Source organism: Trachurus trachurus (genome assembly GCF_905171665.1).
Source record: "Trachurus trachurus genome assembly, chromosome: 2".
In the NCBI taxonomy this organism is placed as follows: Eukaryota; Metazoa; Chordata; class Actinopteri; order Carangiformes; family Carangidae; genus Trachurus; species Trachurus trachurus.
The window spans coordinates 3184626-3208226 of record NC_139914.1 but is presented as its reverse complement, the minus strand read 5'-3'; the positions used below and the strand labels follow the sequence as shown (position 1 = coordinate 3208226).

Sequence of the window (23601 nt, the reverse complement as noted above, 5' to 3'; positions counted from 1 at the left end):
ACATAATGTACAGTGTTCTTATGTGATCTTATTGATTCAGGGATATATCCCAATAAACACAATATTGGAATAGGCTGTAGTTGCTGTTTAATTATCACACTACCTCAGAACATACAGTTTGCCAAAACCGTTGAATCTTTTCGCATTCCCAGAGGCAGTGAAATCTTGTCCCTAAAATAGTCTTACATTTTGGGCATTTTGCAGAGGCCCCTGCTGTATATTTACTATACATATATGAAGATATATAAACATTTTGTAAGATATTATATTGCATTTCTCTGAATCTGTTACATATGGATATTTTCGAAGGTAAAAGTAAGATTTCCTCCCATATTTCACCATCTATCGTTGTTTTCAACTGGGTCTCCCATAGTTTCCGTAGGAATGATAAATTGTTTTCAAATATTGCAATTTGGAGTAAAATTTGGAGACAAAGTGACCTTGTTTAAGACTATCTAAAAGAGTCTTTTCTAATGAGTTAAAGTCATCTGGAAGATTGAGAGTATCCATTTTAGTATACACATAGTGTCTGACTTGGAGGTATTTGTAAAATTATTTTGTTTGTAGTTTGTATGTAGCCTGTAATGATAACCCTAACATGGACATTTTTTAAGCAGAAAATGGATTAAAATTAATGTGTGACTCTCTTTTATAGGTGGCCACCAACGGCATCATATCGGCCCAGGATTTGCCGATGGAGAAGCAATACGTCGACGATGGATTCCCCACAGATTTCCCCGTGGTGGCGCCGTTCCTGGCTGACCTGGACACCAGCCGAGGGCGAGGACAGATCTACTACCGGGCGACGGAAACGCCCAGCGTGCTCAACCGAGTGGCCCAGGTCTGTGTGGATTCAACCAGGAACAATGAATGAATACAATGTCGTGTGGCACTGAACTACAAATTTGGGATTTTTTTTCTTTTTTTCATCCATTAGTTCAATCCATTGTACACTCTTTTGTTCGCTTTTCCTTTTTCCTGTTCCCCCCTTCTTTCCCTCCTCCGTCATTCATTCATCTGCTCACCCAGGAAGTACATCGAGGGTTCCCAGATGCAAAATTCACACCGACGCACGCCGTGGTGGCAACATGGGAGAACGTGGCGCCGTATGAAGAACAAACTCCAACGCCGGGGCCTTCGAACAAGGTAAGATGGATGGAGGGATGGAGAGAACTCTGAATGAATGTATTTATCATAATGTGAATACCTCTTAAGTGTTCCTCACTAATGTGTTTTGGTTCCTGTGAGACACACAACAATCCCAAATTCCTGGAGGTTGTGCATCGCTTGTAATCAGCCTGGGGTGGGGGGTCTATTTGTAATCCCCCCCTTCCCCTGTTAATCTGCCTCTTAACCTTTTGTAGAGGTCAGAGGTCAACCTTAAGGGTCATTAAAGTGTCTCCTCCCTCCCCTCCCAACTTGTTATCCCTCCCTCCAGTTCACACACACAGGTAGAGACACAAACACGCCCTGGCCATTCATGTTGTCACGCTCTGTCGGACAATCAATCCTCTTTCTGTTTGTGAATAACCTGGTTTACTATTAAAGGGATAGTTCACCCAAAATTCAAATTTCACTCATTATCTACTCTCCCTCATGTGGACTAAGGGCTGGGAGAAGTTTCAGAGTCCTCCGTGACTTCTCTGAGTTACAGCGGGGCTCCGTGCAGCACTGCATGTCCATATGACGGTTGCGAACGGAGCTCACTTTTCTTCGTCCAAAAAGACACACCAAAAAACATCCAAATACCTCCATAGTGCTCGTCTGTAATGTCCCTCTTGTATTGAAGCCCCAACATGAGAAATTGTTCACTGCTTTGCCTGTGTCTGTGCAAATCTTGCACGATTTGCATTGACTCCCAGTTCACGGCTCAGCAAATCGCACAAGATTCCGGCAGAGCAACACTGGGAGCTTCCGCTACAAACAAGCTTAAAATATATAATTTTGGGTGAACTATCCCTTTAACACGAAGCTCCTCGAAAAGTTTCACAAATCATAGTTTTGTCATGATTTGACCCAATACAAGCACAAAGCATTTTGTTATTACGGGATAATCCTGCTCTTAATTTTGTAACTGCAGTTCCCATAATTTGTGGCTTTGTGAAATGTAAACAGGAAGTGTAATGTTGCTATGGAGTCAGTCAGCCATGGACGACAACTCTTCATTTTCCAAATTAGCAGTTATTTTTCTGCAACAACTGTGACTGGTTTACTCTGAGCATCAGGAAATGTGACATTTTTTTTAGGAACTCTTCCAGTTTTGAGTTTTCGGGGCTGGTTAACAGATGTTTATTGACGATAGCGATCAGAGATAGTGGCTTCTTTGGAAAAGTGTAACACTGTCACACTGGATCTAAAAATATACACAGTGAGGTCACAAAGTCAGAAGCCACTCAAGGGGGGAGCTGTCTAAAACTTTGTCGAAGCAGCAGCTGTATACATTGTGCCTTTGTGTTCAGATTTGTGTTATGAATCAGAGAGGAAGTGCCATTTTTGACACAAATTACAGCAAATGGGCACCATGGGATTCACAGTGCCTTAGCACCGCAGCTCCTGGAAGCTACCGCTCTCGCTGTGCCGGTGACTAACTTCCTTCAATGGCGTGCACCTGTTCCTCTCAACCAGTCGTATCTTCCTCTGCAGTCTGAAAAAACCTCTGCAGTTGTGCAACACTTTATTTTACTTGTCTGTAATTTCCTAGGAATTTTCTTGAGAAGGATGCGTGTAATTTGTCCCTAATTATAGAGACAGCAGAGATTTTCTGGAAAAAGTGAAGCCCCATTTAAAATCCTAGCAAATACCCACTCAACAAACTTGAGATGAGAATCTAATGTTTACCACAATGAAACGCAGCATCTGTATATGAGACATTTCCTGTTGCTGCAGATCTCCAGTTTCTCATCTCTATGACAGAGCGTTTTCATTATACAGCTGTTTCCAGAGGTGAGAGGTGAAGCCAATAAATACTTGATGTGTTTTTTTTTGTTTTTTTTTGTTTATAATCATTATCAAATTTCATCGTTCTCACTCGAACCTTCTCCCAGGGAATAATGAATAAATTACAGACCTGTAAAATAAAGGGTTACCTAGGGGAGGATTTGTTTAAGTAGTGAGTAAAGGCCGACTTACTGAACTTATCGATCAAACAAACAGTGCTTTGTTGTTCCTTGGGGTGTAGCATGTGGGATGGACGGATGAAGGGAGTGGTAGATTTAAGGGAAAAACCCCAGGGGATCTTCTCTGTCTCTTCACCCCCCAACCCTCTCTCATCTGTGTTTGTCCTTGTCTTTACTCTCATGGTCTGGTTTCTCTTATGCCGTCTCCTTTCTTCCTGATTGATCAAAAGCTAAACACTCAAACAGTCCAGTGGGTAAACGCAGCAGCAGTAACCCCTCGCACAAGAGCCACGGCTCATTTTGATTGTATTGCTGCCAAACGGACAACACAGTGATTGCGCCCTTTTTTTGAGCCTTAAATATCAGAATTAAGTCTTTATCCACTATTGGAAGTTGGTGTCCACCTCTTTAAAAGAATAGTTCACCCAAAATTCAAATTGCACTCATTATCTACTCACCCTCATGTCGACTAAACGCTGGGAGAAGTTTCAGAGTCCTCCGTGGCTTCTCTGAGTTACAGCGGGTCTCGGCGTAGCAGTGCATGTCTTGTATTGAAGCCCCGAAATGAGAAATTGTTCCAAGATTTGGACGGACCAGGAAGAGGAGCTTCTGCTACAAACAAGCTAGAAATATAGACTTATTTAATTTTTTTCGGAACAATTTCTCATGTCGGGGCTTCAATACAAGACGGAGGACTCTGAAATTTCAATTTTGAGTGAACTATCCCTTTAAGTGTTTTTACATGTGCTAAGAGGGCGCTTGTTTTGTTATTTAAAGGGTCTTGTTGTCAGATTTGGAGCGGTCTGGGATTCGCTTCAGCAGGTCTCCCAGTTCGAACTGATAGCATCTTCCTTTGATGTGATTAGCCAGAGGTGCTGGGTGGGGTGTGTGTGTTGCTGGGGAGTCGAGTGGTATGTGTGTGTGAACTGATAAATCTGAGGTGTGTGTTTGTCAGGATGTGTATTGGGGTGACGGGATTGCGGATAGCAGCGTCTGGGCGGGGGGAGGGGGACCGACCGACCACAGTGTGGAGATGAGAGGAAGAAATAACAGGAAAATAGAGCCGGGAAAATTAGAGCGAAAGAGTGAAGGTTCACATCACTAAGAAGCAGGGTTGTGTTTTCTATCAAATTAGTCTTGAAGATGCCATTATCATAATTGGAAAGTAATTGCTTCACTTGAAACCTAAAACACACATTCTCTTGTGTCTGCTACCATGTATAGCTCAATTTGCTAATGACCAGAGCCATTTACACAGAGAACGTGGCCTTCTGTATGTGGAAGTGTTGACAGGCTACACGTTTCTAATCCTGCTACAAACTTAATCTTCATTCATTCAAAGAGTAACTCCAGACTAAACCCACTCAATTAGACAATAAACCCGCGGTTATCTTCAATTTAGAGGTGTTAAATGCATCAATATGTGAGTGTAATGAAAAGATTGATACTAATGTCTGTACACTAAAGCTAAAGCTACAGGCAGCCCATTATTAGCTTAGCTCAGCATAAAGAGTGGCGGTGAGGGGAGATTGAATCTGCCTAGCAACACAAAATTAGGTAAAAACAATATATATCATTTGTTTAATTCATGCAAAAGAATAAGCAGTACTTAAACGTGGAACACAACTTCTCTTCTCTTCTCTTCTCTTCTCTTCTCTTCTCTTCTCTTCTCTTCTCTTCTCTTCTCTTCTCTTCTCTTCTCTTCTCTTCTCTTCTCTTCTCTTCTCTTCTCAATAGGAACTTTTGTTTCTGCTCATATTATTTGTTGTTTCTGACACAGGGGGCATCCCTTGAAATATGTTCATCCTGGTTCAGAGCAGACCCTCACTGAACTTCAGCTTTCATAATATGTTATTCTGTCCTTCCGCCATGAGCCGGGTTGAGTTTATCAGTGACCGTTGAGCTAATGTCCGTGCTAAGATGACTCACATGAAGTTAAACTTGAGCACAGGGATCTTGACAGCTTTAAAAATTAAATGTTCCATGTTCGCGAAACTTCACGGATCTAAGAAAAGCAGCTATGGTTTTACTCACCATGTGCTCTTCTTGAACTTGATCAAAAGGATTTTGTGGAGCCTCCACAACCTAAGAAGCTGTACAATTTCCTCCGGCTTTACAGAGGAGCAGGGAATCCTTTTGAGTTCAGCTGAAGTTATAACAGGAAGGAAAAAAAATGGAGAAGGGATTTTCATATGACAGCAGCAAAAATACTGACTGGACTGTTCCTGGCCACAAGCCTGGGCTGTATCGTGTGTGTGTTTCTGTGTGTGTGTATGTGTGTGTGCGTGTGTGTGCCAGTTCCCACGCTGTAGGCAGTTCCGTTTGTAGCACTCTGGTGAGGCTGGCAACTGGACTGCAGCTGCTCCCCTGTGTGTGTGTGTGTGTGTGTGTGTGTGTGTGTGTGTGTGTGTGTGTGTGTGTGTGTGTGTGTCTCTCTCTCTCTCTCTCCCTCTGTCTGTTTGCAGCTGTGCTGTGGCCGACAAGCTGAAAAACCAGCAACCAGCAAACAAGTGTAGCTAAATTTCATCCCGACCTCCCTCTACCTTCTGTCTCCCTCCCTGGGAAATGTAACCAGAGCGCCGAGATCCAGCTCTGGATAATTATAACATGATTGAGAACATTTGTCACAGCGCGTTGTTGAGTCATTAATTCAAAAAACCCTCGGACAAGTCGGAAACTCCTCAGCTCGACTTATTTATGAAGGAAGTAGACTAAACTCTGTTTGAGTAAACCAGACCACTAATAAATAAACACATGATAAATAAGACAGAACTAAACAACACTCCTCATAACAACTTTGCGTTTAAAGCCATGCCAGGCTATATAAGAAGTTACATCCTTAGTGGCATCAAAAAGGTTTGCCAGACTTCCTTTAAAGACGGAGTAACACACTCAGAGCCATTAACAACGTCTACGTCGTGTGCATTTGTACAGTGATGATGCATCGTACTGTAGGGTTCAGGGATTGCGTGGCAGTTAAATGTGCACAGCAGAAGTCTTCATAGTCCTTGAATGGCTCCTCTCTCCATCACTGAGTCTGAGTCTTTCTGAGGATACGCTCTTCCAGCAGCCTCCATACACCCTATTTATGCTAATGAGATGACATCTTCATCATAACTCAATGATTTGATCCTGTTGAGTTCTCTGCCTGAACTCGCATGTTTGTTTTATGAGGTACTTCTTCGTAACAAAAAGACACACCAAAAAACATCCAAATACCTCCATGCTGCTCGTATGTAATGTCTGTCTTGTATTGAAGCCCTGAAATGCGAAATTGTCCCGAAGAGGAGCTTCTGCTACAAAACTTGAAATATAGACTTATTTAATTTTTTTCGGGGCAATTTCTCATGTTGGGGCTTCAATACAAGAGGGACATTACAGACGAGCAGTATGGAGGTATTTGGATGTTTTTTGGTGTGTCTTTTTGTTACGAAGACAGTTGGTATCCATTTGCAACCGTTATATGGACATGCACTGCTACGCCGAGACCCCCTGTAACTCAGAGAAGCCACGGAGGACTCTGAAACTTCTCCCAGCCCTTAGTCCACATGATCATTCATTATCTATTAATACAAATCCCTACAATCCATGTCGGAGCTCAGCTGTTTTGGAGACGTTGGCTGTCTGGTATTCAAGCAGTGTTAATGAAGTGTAATAAACTCACATTGTTAAACTACTTCCACCGAAAAAATCTTTAAGAGTCGGGACGACACGACACTGGCAACAGAGATTTGCCGTTCCTGGAGACGATTAACGTCTGTGCATGTGTCTGGTCAGCGTAGGGAGGAGGAGGAGGAGGAGGAGGAGGCTATTTAAAAGAAAGGTGTGACAAAGTGCCTTTAGGGAGGTCAAGGGGTTGTGTGTGGGTTTTTGTGAGGAGGAGAGGGGGCTGTCACAGCACACACACACATACATACCGAACAACACACCGTCTCGAAGTCTTTGATGTATGTCGGCCACAATTTGTTGTCTTCCAGCTGTGAGTCTTTAAAGCACACCAGGACTACTTTACACACACACACACAGACAGACTCAAACACATCAAGTGACCACACAGATAGAGGAGGGGCGGCGGCGGGGAGGAGGAGAGCTCAAATTAAAGCAGTAAGTAGAGTAGTGCAACATTTTGGGAGCTAAAGACTCTCACATCTGTACAGTAAATATGAAACTTAGCTGAGAATAAAGCAGCTAGCCTGGTTTAAAGATTAAAGAAGTGTGAAAAATCAGCGAACCAGCACTTTGTAGGTAAAAAAAAACACTCATTGTGTTTCATTTAATTGATCTAAATGTAAATGCAGCAGTCTGTATGTAACTAAATGAAAAAAACAACTAAATATTTAATGCTATGGGGGGGATAAGATGTGGCCTATGATAAAAAACAAATATGCAAAAGCTGGGAACATACTTCACTGGATTATTTACTGGATCGACTTCGCCTTTCATCTTCTTTTCCAGTGTAGATGCAGCATCTCAGTATCTTCACCTACATCTACGCTCCACATACTTTGCTTTTGGAGCGGCGAATGTAAACACAACACACTGATGCTTGGAGCTCAATTCCAACACTGTCACTTTAACGTGCTCACAGAGATATTATTGCAAATGTGTTAATAGTAATATTACCAAACACAACAGTGCATTTGGAGCGACCAGAAAGTTCAAAGAGAGATGGCAATGCATCACATGACATCGGCCACCGAACCTACAAAGACTCACTGTGTGTTATCTGACGACAGAAAATAATTAATTCAGGAAATGAGCTTAAATTGCGTCATTAAGATTTTGATGGAAACACACTGACCGACCGACCGACCGACTGACTGAGATGTTTGGATGAAAACTGTGACTCCTCATATTTATCTATCTATTTTAAAACCAGACCTAGGACTCCACCAACACCCACGTCCTTTCATCTCTCTATCTGTCTCTACCTCTGTTCCCTCTGTTCCGTCCTCCTCTCTTCCTTCTCATCTTCTCTAGCCCCTCTCCTCCTCCTCCCTCTCCCAGGAAGAGGGAGGAGGAGGAGGGGAGTAAAAAAAAGCGCAGACATCTAGCAGGAGTATTAACGACAAAGAAAAAGGCAGATCCCCCTTCTTGTAGCTCCGGCTTCTTCTCCTCCTCCTCCTCCTCCTTCAGAGCGGGGAAAGATAAAAAAGAAGGACCCCCTCCTCACTAATTACACAGAGCCCGGAGGCGACACAGTCCTCTTTGCCCACAAACAACAAGATCGTTTAAAGATGTTGATGTAAACAATTAGGAACACACACATACATTCACATAAGATGCATGTACTTGTGTTTGTGTACGCACATCGTCTCTTAAGTTGTAATAATGTCTGGTTTGTATGATGTAACATCATCAAGAAAGATATGCAGACACACAGGAAGACAGCTGTGGAGATCAACATCTGGGCTGGGGGTTGAGAGACCGAGGTGTGTGTACATGGCTTTGTTTGTGTGACTGTGTGTGTGTGTGTCTCTGTGTGTGTGTGTGTGTGCACAGCTAATCTGACTCTGTCCCTAAGGAAAACAACATGAGATCACTCACAGTCTTCTCCTCATTCACCAAATCTGTGTTTTTTTAACTGTGGTTTTGCGCAACGCGGTGGGTTGCTGAACTGAACGCCTCCTCATGCATATACTGTAACTGTAGGAAACAAGCTGCTCGGGTCACAGCGGCCCACTGTTTGGAAAAGAAGCTGCGGTAGAAAAAAAAAAAAAAGTACTTTGATTCATCATCAGCTCATACTGATTCAGGTCATTACTGTAAGCCCATCCTCATTTGTGTAAAATAGACGTTTGGAAACCAAAGTCAATACAGTGGTGGTGGTTGGAGGAGGGTGAGAAGTCTAAACAGGAATCGCAGCAGATTTAAAGGGATAGTTCACCCAAAATTGAAATTTCACTCATTATCATCATCCTCATGTCGACTAAGGGCTGGGAGAAGTTTCAGAGTGCTCCGTGGCTTCTCTGAGTTACAGGGGGTCTCGGCATAGCAGTGCATGTCCATATAACGGTTGCAAATGGATACTGTCTTCCAAACATCCAAATACCTCCATGCTGCTCGTATGTAATGTCCGTTTTGTATTGAAGCCCCGAAATGCGAAATTGTCCCAAAAAAAATTAAATAAGTCTATATTTCAAGCTTGTTTGTAGCGGAAACTTCTCGAAGCTCCTCTTCCCGGTTCGTCAAATTTGGACGAACTGGGAAGAGTAGCTTCAAGAAGCTTCCAGTATTTGGATGTTTTTTGGTGTGTCTTTTTGTTACGAAGACAGTTGGTATCCATTTGCAACCGTTATATGGACATGCACTGCTACGCCGATTTCAATTTTGGGTGAACTATCCCTTTAAGCCCATCCTCATTTGTGTAAAATAGACGTTTGGAAACCAAAGTCAATACAGTGGTGGTGGTTGGAGGAGGGTGAGAAGTCTAAACAGGAATGGCAGCAGATTTAAAAGGCGAGGAGGGCGAGGGTACACAGAGGAGAGGTGTGAAGTTTAAATATGAGGAGTGAGTGTTGGAATAATTTTAGACTGAGCTGAACTGACTCGGTGCACACACAGGAGGTGACCTCATCCCTCTGACACAGACGGAGCTACAAAAAAGACACAATATTTATGTATCCACCATCTGCAGAACAAACTGCATCAGAAAATGCAAAATTTTGGTTCCAAATTTCATACCGAGACTAACACACTGTCTGTATTTTCTCTTCAGGTGAATACTTTCCAGGCCGTCATCGGTTATGATGAGACCGACTCATACGTGCTCTTCCTCTACCCTGCTGGTGGTCTGAACTTCTTCGGGACGAGACCCAAGGTAAAGTGCGGATACAGTGCCTTAATTCACAGCTTGATTATCTTGGATATTTTGCCGCAGCAGGACCTGTCGACACGAGCAAATTAAGATAAATGTTTCATCTAATTATAGCACAGCTAAGCAAAAATATTATTCTTTTTTTTTCTCTGCTTGTAGGAGTCTTACAATGTGGAGATTGAGCTTCCTGCGAGAGTTGGCTTCAGCAGAGGAGAAGTTACATATTTTCTCTTCTCCCGCGCTGAAGGACCTCACTACAGCGTTACAACCGATGAGCAGAGTGTTAAAAACCTTTACCAGTAAGTACGAACCCTGCCTTAAAGGGATAGTTCAACATTTTGGCAAATTGGCTCCAAATGGCTCTTAATATTTACTACTTCCTCTATAGGGTTGGTAATACAGGAATACCAGGGATATGGCTTTTCCACACTGGAAACCGTCACTCCTTTGACAACATTGTTCCTGCGTCCTTCGGTGGGCTCCTTGCCACGCCGCCGCTCGGACAACTAGGCCACCACCCGGTCAGTTTGTTTTTCTTCTCTCATTTATTCGTTTAATTGTGCACGTGCAGAAATCTTCTGACTGAGCGATGGTTTGTGCATCTAGGACACGACCACCCCCGAGTACCCGGAGTACGACGACTATTCGGACAATAACTTTGATTCTGAAAATCAAGAGGCGGAGGACGATTATCCTCTGACAGGCGGGAACCCTGAGTTCCAGCCAGCGCCGGCCGGTGGAGAGTCGAGTCCCGGTGCTCCCTCCACTCCCTCAGAGGTTCCCGCTCCTCACGTGCCGTATGGCGGCGAAGATGTACCGCTGACCTCTGACCCCCGGTATGGCTCAGAGACAGCAGAGAGGCAGTACGCCCCCCCTAATAATCCCCCAGAGCCAGCAGCGGAGGAAGGAGCTCACGAAGAACCACAGGTAACGCTGAAGACTACAAACGTATGTTGTTTTTCATTAGAATGTTTGAGCCATTTTGTATTTTTGTATTTTATTAGCACATGAAAGATACATGTATATAAAACAGCATATTAAAAAGTGGAACAACAACAACAAAAAACATACAAAGTATACAGTAGATAAAGCAAATGTGCAGGAGAAACCAAAAAAACCCATAAGGGCTTGTCAATTGGTCCTCCTAAAGATAAACATTCAACATAAATTTAATTTACAGTAATGTGAGGAACAACATAAAACGATTAGAAAAGAGAGAGAAAAGCAATATTGTGTGTTGATGTAAAGAAAATATGTGGATTATGCATTGCTCAACTGGGCCAATAGAAAGTGAATTATTTGTTTCTTTAATGAATTTATGCTTGAGCAGTTTCTAAGGTGAATAGGTAATGAATTCTTTAAGTGCGGACTGCGGACCTCTAAATCTAATGAGAACTGAGAGAAAGTAGACTTGAAAAAAGTGGGATGAAGATTATTTGCTGACCTAGTGTTGAAATTATGAATCTGGGAATTGAACTAAAATACAGTTTGGAAACAGATTGGAAGTAACTTGTGAATTTGCACTGGTCATGTAGAAAAAGAGCAGTTTTTTTAATCTGGCAGTGCTCTCATGGGTTCGTAATAATGGTTTGAAATTGTAGTCAATTCTGTAAATGCTGCGGTCACGGTGGAATGCTGTTTTGGAGACGGGGGTCGCGGTATCAACAAATACTGGCAACGGCTACAGCGAAACCCTACATACTGTATACAATTTGAAAGTATGCACAGATCAAAGCCCCCTCCCTGCTTTAAAGCATCTGGAGAGTGTTAAAAAAGAGTTGGCTGGGTGACAAAAGGAGAGACATATTCATTACACAATGCATATCCCCCTCCGTAGGTTCCTCTGGAGGTGGTGGAGCTGTATACCCCTCCCAGGAACGAACCGCCACATCTCTCCCCGGGAGGTCACGTCGTCAGCGTGGATGAAGATGATGTTGATTTTGACACAGGAGGTAAAACACAAACCACATCTCTGTGTATATACTGTATGTGTGTGTGTGTGTATTAGGGCTGCCACGATTAGTCGACTAGTCACGATTATTATTATTACTGTCTCATAAACTATTTGATTTTTTTTTAACAGAACGACTATTATTTACACTGAGCACAAAATGCACTTTTGTTATATTTGAATGAGACCAAAACTTTATTATTGTGAATAATTCCTTAGTTTCAGGTGTCTACACCGTTTTATTTAAATGTAGCTATTATTATTATTATTATTATTATTATATGTTTGATGCCAGAGAGAGACAAATGAAGGAAAGAAAAACCTAAAAAGTATTTATTTTGGTGTTGTTTAGGTCAGTGCCTTATCCTTATTTTACTCAGCTGTTTGCACTTTATGCTATAGTTAAAGAATTGTTTGTTGCTACAAGCTGCATATTTCATTAAAAGTTTAATGAACTCAGAGAAAATGTATTACCATGTCAACCAGTGACAAGGAATTTGTCTTGGTTTGCTCTCCAATACTATCATCTTAATTGTCTTTACTTTTAGTCAGCATATACCTTAAACACTTCAAGCTGAAAGCTAATGATGGTTCTATAAGAGCAGCTGCATGCTGGTGCGATAAGCTGTATGTTTTACATTCAATTTACGTATGATCCGATTAGTCAACTATCAAAATAATCGTTTGTGGCAGCCCTAGTGTATATATATATATATGTATATATGTAGATGCAGATGGCTTGTAAACATATGAGAGGACGGTTACCGGGGGAAACAGCAGGGTAACACTACCTTACCCTCTGCTGCAGAACTGCTCAGCAGCTGCCAGCACAATACTGCCGTTGTACTGGGCAGCTCCCAGGTGTGTGAGCGTGTGTGTGTGTGTGTGTGTGTGTGTGTGTGTGTGTGTGTGTGTGTGTGTGTGTGTGTGCAACCGCTCCCACAGGCTTTTTGCCGTCAATAAGAATGTGTTCTCAGTCAACTCGCCCTGGTTACATAAGAGCCAAAACGACGAGTGTGTGAAAAAATGTTCATCTTTTAAATCATTTAGCGATGATGAAACCTTTTTTTTTTCTCTCTCAGAAAGGCAAATCGGTCAACACACACAAATTTTAAAAACAAAACCGGTCCCTCATGTAGTGGAGTAATGATGCCTGACAACACACAGCACACACATAACACTTAATAAAACACAAACATGTGCCATTTGTCATGCTGTCGTGAGTTTACTGTTTATAAGACTTAGAACTTGAGACATTTGTTGCACTGGTGTGTTAGTTTCCCTCCTGTTGTAGAGAAACTTTCCTGACATCCTGTGTGCATTTGTAAGTGTGTGTGTGTGTGTGTGTGTGTGTGTGTGTGTGTGTGTGTGTGTGTGTGTGTGTGTGTGTGTGTGTTTGTGTGATGCCCCTGTAGGATGATAGTATGCTGCAATCCCAAATCAGCTACAGTATTTGCCAAAAAGACAAATAGAGCGAAGGAAGCACAGAAACACTCAACATGTGGTGTTAAGAAATCCAGTGGAGTGACAATTTAATAGTTTTAGTTTTTCATGCATTTTCACAGCTGCTTTATTTCACGGACATTTAAAGTGCTTTCAAGGCGGCGGGCGCAGTTTCAGAGCAGTGACAGAAATATGATTTTGCTTTTCGTCTGCTCAGCACCAGTGCCCACCAATTTTCTTGCTGACTGCGCAGTTCTTTTTTTGTTTACTAACCTCTGTCGCAAATAGACAGAGTGCATCACTTCCTGTGTGTCAGAGCAGTTTTTTTTAAGGAACAAACCACCATCCCAAGTGTTTAGCACATGTACGAAAGTCCTAGAAAGTAGACAGACTGTAGTAGACACACATTATTATTATTATACATGTCCATCTCTGTTAGTGGGCGGTGGGACTGCAACAGCTGGTTTCTCTCCAAACATGAGTGTCATTGAGTTTGTGTGTGTGCGTGTGTGTCTTTATGACTTCTTTTTTTACTCACCCTCTCTCTGTTCATTCATACATATATGGAAACAATGTTCAGTCTCCATTTAAACGTAGTTAGTACGATCAAAACACTGGAAGTACGTTCATTAGGTGTTTAAGCTGAGCTGTCGAACTTCATTCACAATAATAAAAAAAAAAAGCCTCTTTCCGTTTCTTATTCCTAAACAAACTGAACTTCTCCTTTGATGGGAGACATTAGGAAATGATTAACATATATTCATTGTGTATGTGATGCATAATATTAAAACGTTCCTTTCTCTCTCCTGTCTCTCAGTGATTCACTACACTACAGAGAACAAGGAAACATGTGCCAGGTATGTGACACTGTTGGTATAAGACGTCTGTATATTAAATATTTAGAGCGGTTGTTGGACGGTCTAATTGTATTAGTTTGACAAAGAATTTACAGTGTACCACAATGTTAATGTTTGATCTCCTGAGAGCACACAGTTTTAAATGAGTGTGTCAATGGGATGTGAAAACTATGCATTTGAAAATGAAAAAACTGTGTCCGGTCACGGTGCAGAGATGTTTTCATAAGGAAGAAGAATGCGTGGAATGAAAAAGACAATATTTCTGGTCTGCCTCTATTCTTAAAAAATGCTATTGTGAATAATAAACTGGTGGAGCACTGTTTAAAGAAGGAAAACCACTGAAATGTACAGTAACAAAATGAGCGCACGTCAAAAAAACATGGCAGCCATGACAGCAGGGTGGTAAATAATTTTCATTCTCCACCACCACGAACCAGACAGCAGCTTTGATGGAGCTATGGAAACACAATGTCATCTGCAGCCGTGAATGTGAGTTTGTTTTTCTCCTCCAGATTCCAGCAGCAGTGCTCCCAGAATGCATTCTGCTCCGACTACGCCACCGGCTTCTGCTGTCACTGTCAGTCCGGCTTCTATGGAAACGGACGCCACTGTCTACCTGATGGTGAGACAACGTTACTAATCTGATTTATTTTTGTCACAATTACTTGTTTTCACAATTAATCGCGGTATTAAAGATTCCTAAATACCGTCACTTTCCAAAAAAACATTAAGTCTGAACTGTCCTTCTGGGTCAAATTGACCCAATCTGTTCCCTTCCTCCATCCTTCCTTCCTTCCTTCCTTCCTTCCTTCCTTCCTTCCTTCCTTCCTTCCTTCCTTCCTTCCTTCCTTCCTTCCTTCCTTCCTTCCCTTCATCCTTCCTTCCTTCCTTCTTTCTTTCTTTCCTTCCTTCCTTCCTTCCCTTCGTCCTTCCTTCCTTCCTTCCTTGACCCAGGAGGACAACAGGAGGGTTGAATATTTCAAACACTTCCCCTGGGGGATTAATAATTGGTCATATTTTAATAGATACTTAATATATTTTGTGTAAATAACTAGTAATGTAATTATATTTTGACTATATTTGATTTTACACATTAAAAGTGTAATTACTGTAATAAGCCGGTGAAATAATTACTGTAATGCAAAAATAATTGTGATAATCATAATACCGTGATAAGAAAATCTATAATCGTGACATCCCAACTGTAAATTCGGCGTGTTTGAGTGTTTTGGTTTAACGCCCGTGCTGCTGCTCCTCCAGGCGCTCCGCAGCGCGTCAGCGGGAAGGTGAGCGGCACCGTGACCGTGGGTTCGACCCCCGTCCACTTTGACAGCATCGATCTTCACGCGTACATCGTGGTGGGAGACGGGAGAGCGTACACCGCCATCAGCGAGGTAGGAGCCGGTTTTATCTAGACGTCGCACACACACTATACTACATACAACTACTGTTTATGGTACTTGTATGTACTATGTATGTACTATGTACAAGTGCTAAATGCACAGGTTTTATGAGAGACGACAGGGTGAAGGAAGAGAGAATGAGGGAGGGAGAGAGGGATGAACTGGGAAGAAAAAAGAAGAAGGAAATGGATGTGGGGAGGGAGGGAGGAGGGTGAAAGAAAGGGAAGGAGAGAAGTACTAAATGCACAGGTTTTTTGTTTTGCAACATGCATTTAGCCTACAGTGAACAATAAACATTTATTTCTCCAGCTTCATGTGCTGAGCATTGTGTTTTCTATTTTTCTATGTAGTGTTTAGTGACTGCTCAGTAGTGTTTTTAATTTTGATTTGACAACATAGTTCAGTTTTGGGCACAGATTGAACTGTTTTGAGGTGAAAGTTTGGTTTTGCAAGAAGAGTCTGAGGTTTTGTGAATGTAGCTTGAAAATAGGGGTTTGTGTTCACAGTTTAAAGAAAAGGAGAGCAGCTTTCAAGAAATGTGTCTTAGCAATTGAGAAAAACTGTAATACATGAACTGTCGTCATTTTGTCTTTCTTAAAAAGGTACCGGAGCCGGTGGGCTGGGCTCTGATGCCAGTCGCTCCGATCGGAGAGCTGTTCGGATGGTTGTTCGCTCTGGAGCTGCCCAACAGCAAGGGAGGATTTAAAATCACGGGTAAACTGTGTTGCCTTGTACATCTGGACTCAGGAGCACATCTGTAGAGAGATGGGAAGGGACGGGGAACTCCTCCACAGCAAGGACATCTTGTCTGTGTGTGTGTGTGTGTGTGTGTGTTCAGACTCCCAGCCAGCTGTATCGTCTCCAGGGATGTGATGTGATCAGTCTTCCACCTCCCCTCTCTAATAGCAAACAGCTGTGTGTGTGTTTGTGTCTTTGTGTCTTTGTGTGCGTGCGTGCTCTTGCAGACACTCCACTTTTTACGATATGCAACAGCTGATCTATGAATACACTTTTGATTGATTGATTGATTGATTGATTGATTGATTGATTGATTGATTGATTGATTGATTGATTGATTGATTGATTGATTGATTGATTGATTGATTGATTTTTTTTATTTTTATGGGAACAGGCATATACAATGTATAAACCGACAATACACTGACCAAAAAACAGACAAACGACAGAGCAAACCTAACAACACAACAAAACAGGACAGAAAAGCAAAAAACATGCACAAGAACAAACAACTACAACAAAAAAAGGATGTGAAACTACTATAATTCAATTAACAGTGACTACTTAGTATACATTCACTCAAAAGTAAGTTTTTCCCATTTTTTGTTATGCATTTCTACCTTATCTTGATTTATTGCGATCATTTTTTCCAAAAGAAATTGGCGTCGCACTTTATTTCTAAAGTTCGAAAGTGTTTTTGTTTGGGTCTTAAATATATTTTTTTTCCCCCAAAAGGATGATCGTGTTTACAATCTGTGGGCAGTTTACCTCCAGTACTCCCAACAAAATATTTAGTGGTGTAAATTCAAAGTGAATATTTTTGGGTCTTAGCCACTTTTGAATGTCTAACCAAAATCTGACTACATGTGTACAGTAAAAGAATAAATGTAATATGTAATAAATGTATCCTACACTTCTTCATTGCAAAATGTACATAATGGAGAGTGGTTAATGTTAAAAATGTTTAATTGTTTATTTGTGGCAGTAATTCAAATTGATTGATTGATTGATTGATTGATTGATTGATTGATTGATTGATTGATTGATTGATTGATTGATTGATTGGTTCGACTGTTTTCCCCAGGTGCCGAGTTCACCCGGCACGCGGAGGTCGTCTTTTACCCGGGCAACCAGCGTCTGTCGATCACTCAGACGGGCCGCGGCCTTGACGACCACAACCACCTCACTGTGGATACCGTCGTCAATGGCAACGTGCCCTTCCTCCCCCCCGGAGCCGAGGTCACCATGGATCCCTTTAAGGAGACCTACCAATACTACCCCTCCGGTAAGTGGTGTTATCGTGTAGGGATGTCACGATTACTTGTTTTCACAATTAATCGCGGTATTAAACGACACAATTAATTAATCGTAAAGATTCTTAAATAAATACCGTCACTTTCCAAAGAAAAAGATTATGTTGGAAACACAGAGGCAGATGTGCACAAAAGTTAAGGTAAATGTAAGAAATACTGGTCCATTTACCTAACGTAACATACAATTGGTAGGAAAAAAAGAAAATCCAGGGCACTCAATGACTCAATATAAAAAGCCTTTATTTATACAATGGCTATATCGAAACGCGTGGGCTGTAACCCACTCAAATGTTTTTATTCGATATAGCCATTGTATAAATAAAGGCTTTTTATATTGATTGAAGAAGAGTGCCTTGGATTTTCTTTGTTCCCACCAAAGAGCACCTTCGTCATATGTTTTGAACCTTCTGAGCACTCTGGATTTTTTCCTTTTTTTCTTTATACAATTGGTAGGAATTTAAATGTTAGCATCTCATTTGGGATAAAAAACAAACAAACAAACAATTGACCCATGGAGGATTAATAATTGGTTATATATGAATAGTAGATACTTAAAATATTTAGTGTAAAAATTTGTAATGTAATTATATTTGGACTGTATTCGATTTTACACATTCATATGTTGTGAAATGAATTAATGAATAAATAATCGTGATAATCGTAATACCGTGATCGACAATCGACCAAGCGCCTTTTCGCTAAACAACATCGTCCCTCTCTCTCCACAGTGGCCACCTCCACCTCCGTGAGGGAGTACTCGGTCGTTTCGGCGGACCGCGGCTCTGAGTCCTTCTCCTTCCAGCTGAAGCAGAACATCACCTACCGGGACTGTCGGCACGACAACAGCGCCGTCGCCCCGGAGACACTGCAGATAACTGTGGAGAGGGCGTTCGTGATGTACGTCAAGGAGGAGCGCATCCTGAGATACGCCATCACCAACAAGATCAGCCCGGTGGGAGGTGAGTCACGCCACAGTCTTAAAGGGATAGTTCAACATCTTGGCAAATTGGCCCATTGCCATAATCCCTATAGTTTTAGCAGTAGGTTCGTTACCTTTAATTGTCGGTGCAAGCTGTTTTTAGAACGGCGGAGCAGAGCCGCGAACTGCTCAGAGCTACGCTACGGAGGCTCATGGGATTTCTTGCTTTCCCTCATCAAACTCATCAAATACACAATCCAACAACTCCACAACGCTCTGGTGGACAAGTTGTGACCTGCACATTCACCACGCTATGAGATAATAACACAACGTTACCAGACAGAGTTGTTTTAGAGGGAAATTCATGCAAAGCCGCTGATGCACGTTGCCTTCAGGGACAGTTTTTCATCAAGCAGTCTCTGCATTTACCTCTAAAACAACTCTGTCTGGTAACGTTCTGTTATTATCTCATAGAAACCTACTCCCAAAACTATAGGGATTATGGCAATGGGCCAATTTGCCAAAATGTTGAACTATCCCTTTAACGATGAAAAGTATCTTAATCCATATTACACAAATGATTAAACTGATATTAGTTTAATCACGAGCCTGGGAGTGATGCTCATCAGCTGGATGACACTGACCAGCTGTTGTCTCGTCTTTGACCTCGGCTCGTTTTGGGAGTAAATTCGTTCCAGACCGTCAGTGTCAGTGTTGAGTGGCTGAACGCAGCCGAGGTTTTCTCCTCCACATCCCCGACTAGTAACCAGACCTCCTGGTAATTGTTGCAGCGCTGCCACAGAAACCTCAGCCAAGCCAAAGCACAGAGCACACACACACACACACACTGCAAGCTGAGGGCATAATTATATATTGAAAAACCATGGAAAACAACGTTAACATGTAACTGTATTAGCTGTGCTGTTCACGCGGACACTTAACACCGTTTAAGGATCATTACACCACAATTTACGTCACCGCTTTGGTTTGTTCATACAGATGATTTACATTTATAACTTGTATATGAACAGATGTTGACACAGTCCTGTAGAGTGAGCTGGTCAGGCGGTTTATTCTGAAAGGAGGCCAACAATATGAGGAAAAATGAATACAATATACACACAAAACCCTCTCCGACCCATTGTTGGGTTTGGTGTCTGAAGGTACGTCGTGGTGCCAGAGAACCAAAACCAAAAGCCACAAAATGGTGCAATTCAACCCCACAAGTGGTTTTGGTTTCCTCAAATCTCACCAGTCATCATGTTTGTGCTGCTTTAGTGAGTTGATCCTGTGCGACGACACGATGATTTGAAAATATGCAGGATGGATTTTCACACATTTTTTTGTAGTTTCAGAGTGAGTGGATGTTTGAAAGGGTTTTTGTGAAAGAAAAGTCCAACCAGACAAAAAGAACCATGTGATGCAAGAGTAGGGAGGGGAGGGAGGTTGACTAATGAAGCGAGAGATGAAAGATCTTAAATGCATTGTGGATGGACTGGCCAGGTGCACTCGCGCAGCTGACAGCCGACCCTTTTCTATTGGTTGTTGGGTATCTAAATGAAAACCTTCAGCTACAGATTGAAGCATTTCTTGAGTCCTAATCATTATACTAATTGATTATAACTGGGTTTAAGTTTCTCTCACTTCCCTCTCTCCTCTTGTCTCTTGCTTCTTTTGCATCGCCCTCCTTCGTATCCTCAGCAAAGACTTTTCAAATATGGAAATGTGCATGGAAATGGAAATACAGCACGCGTATGTCGTGTTCTTTCTCTGTCAACACACACAGGTCATGCTTTCGGTATCCACTCTGTCTGATGAAAAGCAGACAGAGACGGAGAGAGAGAGAGACAGGAGACCCCAGAAGATGGAGAGGACAGGAAAGCGTATAGGACAGACAGAGTGAGGGAGTGAGGGAGTGTTTTTTTTTTGTTTTTTCCCCAGGTTTTGAATCGGGATCAAGTTTCTGTCATTTAAACGTCAACACGTTGATTAAAAAGGTTATGATGACACATCTCACACATGCACACACACTGGTACACCCCAGTGCACAGCTGGAAGAGCTTTTGGGGATCAGGGGTTTTGTAAACATGGGTTAAGTGGTGTGTGCATGAGAGATAGAGTGTGTGTGTGTGTGTGTGTGTGTGTGTGTGTGTGTGTGTGTGTGTGTGTGTGTGTGTGTGTGTGTGTGTGTGTGTGTGTGTGTGTGTGTGTGTGTGTGTGTGTGTGTGTGTGTGTGTGTGTGTGTTCAGGGGTCTTTCACTTTCTGGGAAATAATATCCCAGCCAATGACAGATTTTCTAGAGGGGAGGGGGGCATGCAGGGTAGAATAGCTGCCCATTGATGTCATGAGAAACCAGAAGAAGTTAAGACATTGACCTGATAGAGAGGGGGAGGTAGAGAGAGATAAAAAGACACAGAGAGACAGAGAGAGAGAGAGAGCATGTATGCATTGTGCGCTTATCTGCTGCCGTCACCTTGTGTCCACATGGACGCGATTAAAGTTTCATCTTCAGACTTTACAAACTCCCAGAGAACAGAAAGTCGTTTCGTTCCACTGTTAAAGAGTTTGCTTGTGCATTATTAGAGCACATAATCCAATATTGAAGCAGATGTTGTAACCGCCTTTCTCTGCACTGCACTGTGTGACCACCACACGTTATGTAAGAATGAATATCTGGACAACCTTAAGCCTCACGAGCAGCTGTCACGCCTCTGTATCAGTGAGACGCTGCTCAGACTGATTGTTAAACCGGTTTTCACAACATTCACGTTACAGTTATCTACTAAGAATGTGCACAATCATGTATCTTATTGGCCAATGCGGTGGTTTGCTGGATGACAGTGTGTTGCGGCACAAGTTGAGCCCAGTTCACATCAATTTTTTTTAGCTGGAAGACCCTGTGTTGTTTAGCCACGCTGACCTGTGTCGCCCTCACTGTGTCAACGGACTGGCTCCATTCAAATAAATGAGAGGGCTCAAGTCAGCCTAAACAAAAAACAAACACAAAAAGACACTAGTAACCTTCCAGGCATAAAATCCTGTCTCAAAGGCTTTTAAAAAGGAAAACTGTTTCTGTTTAGCTTCGCAGAGGTTTCTCATTGGATCCTACAACTCCCATAGTGCAACTCAGAAGCATCTTTCTTCATGTCTTCGCTGTTTATTAAAGGCTCTCATCTTTTTTTTCTTTCACATCTTTTTATTGTTTTTTTTCCTTTCAAACACAATACATCTGTTCATTTGTATAAAATATTTACAGTGGAAGCACAATATGAACTCGAACCTCTTCCACCCAGTCAAGCCCTTATTTCCCATATACTGAGACCATACATATATTGTCACAATCTTGTATATATGAATGCACAAAGGAAAAAAAAAATTATATATATATATATAAATATACATACATAATTATATGCACATATAAACACATATACATTTGATTAGATCAGAACACAAGCACACTGGAGCCGATTAACACAACTTTGCTGGAAGTAATAGGTAATGTTTACACTGAAATGGAGAAGAGGGAGTAACTGAAAGCAGGGATAGACTAGGAGTAAAGAATTATTCCTGTAATCATTTGTCGAGGTGAGTGAGATTTATATGACACGTGAGAGCAGATTGCAAGAACGATACCCTATTGTGTATTAAGACTTTTAAAGTGTTCGAGGAAAGGTCCCGACACATTCAAAAACTTTTTGTATGAGTTATGGATTGAGTAACGGATTTTCTCCAGGCTCAGGCAGGACATAATGTATGCTCTCATCTTTTAAAGGTCCCATACTATGTAAACGCAGCTTTCCAAGTCTTGTTTCATTATAAAACAGGTCTAAGTTCTTCTGTTACTCAGACTGGGCCCTCTGTCTGTCTTCAGGCCGAACGCCCTCGACCATGCTGCAGCTTTCAGCACCTCAAACACTCTCTTCAATTTCAGCTCATTTCGGGCTCCTCAGTAAAAGTCAGTGTTGATAGATAATTTAACCTTGTACCATGGCTGCTGGACACACGGACGGAGCACCTTGGCCGTGTTGTTGCAGACAGTCGTATCTACGCCCTCGTACTGTACAACCAGTGTGTTTGCATGTGTGTGTGTGAGTGTGTGGAGGAGTTTTGCAAAAAGAAAAAAAGAGTAACAGGTGGGAAACTACAAGTCTTTGCTTTGATGGTGTGTAGTGCATGTGCAGGGTGTATATACAGTATATGTGTGTGTGTGCATGTGTGTGTGTGTGTTCTCCACCCCTCTCTCTCCCTCGCTCGCTCTCTAATTACGCCTCAGTCCTCTCTCCCATCCATGTGTATCTCACCCTCTCATCGCTCCGTCTTCCCGGCCGCATTCAGGACTTTGAAGAGTCTCTCTCTCTCTCTCTCTCTCTCTCTCTCTTGCTCTCTGATAATGAACCAAAATTGGTCTGTGGCCTCGGGAGATGGAAGCAAGCTGTGTGTGTGTGTGTGTGTGTGTGTGTGTGTGTGTGTGCGTGCGTGTACTTGATTCTGTCTAGGTGTAAGTGTGTGTTGAACAGTCAAACATAATTAAGCACAGATATTATACATGTTGTGAATCTGGTGGTTTGCATTAGACTGGAGTTTTATTGAAGCCATGAGAAACCAAATCCTGTGTTAAACTGAATGATCAGATAAATTGCCTTTTAGAACAATACTGGAAAACAACATTAACAGTATTTCATTGGTGCGCTGGATCAGATTCAGTTGCTACAGACAGTACTAACACTGTCACTGTGTTTGACTCTGCATTACCGGATTTAAATCATATTTGAAAGTCTTTTATAGTCTCTTATGAAGATCTCCTTTTGTTTTTCTTCCTGATTCTACAGAAATTAGTCTGCGGGTTGTTGTTGCGGTCTGAGGGAAAGACTGAACACCCATCTGCTCCTTCGTCCCGTGTGTGTGTGTGTGTCTGTGCGTCTCTGTGTCTTCTCGTGTGTATGTGTGTCTAACCCCGTCCATATGGTGAATATTGAGAACATGAAGGGAGGCACTTCCGAAGAGGAAACCGTCCTATGGGACTTTGTCTGGAGTGATTTT

At 42.1% G+C, this 23601-nt stretch overlaps 1 protein-coding gene across 1 annotated transcript in view; it reads left to right on the top strand.

Annotated features, from left to right (window-relative positions):
- The window catches only part of nid2a (nidogen 2a (osteonidogen)), a 46209-nt gene that overhangs the window by 1448 nt on the left and 21160 nt on the right, over window positions 1–23601 (top strand). The window contains exons 2-14 of the mRNA XM_083990141.1: window positions 656–841; window positions 1030–1146; window positions 9835–9936; window positions 10093–10232; window positions 10322–10454; window positions 10540–10860; window positions 11771–11885; window positions 14145–14184; window positions 14697–14806; window positions 15445–15578; window positions 16190–16301; window positions 17410–17610; window positions 18367–18597. Of these exons, the coding sequence (XP_083846267.1) occupies window positions 656–841; window positions 1030–1146; window positions 9835–9936; window positions 10093–10232; window positions 10322–10454; window positions 10540–10860; window positions 11771–11885; window positions 14145–14184; window positions 14697–14806; window positions 15445–15578; window positions 16190–16301; window positions 17410–17610; window positions 18367–18597 (1942 nt within the window). The remainder of the gene's footprint in view (window positions 1–655; window positions 842–1029; window positions 1147–9834; window positions 9937–10092; window positions 10233–10321; window positions 10455–10539; window positions 10861–11770; window positions 11886–14144; window positions 14185–14696; window positions 14807–15444; window positions 15579–16189; window positions 16302–17409; window positions 17611–18366; window positions 18598–23601) is intronic.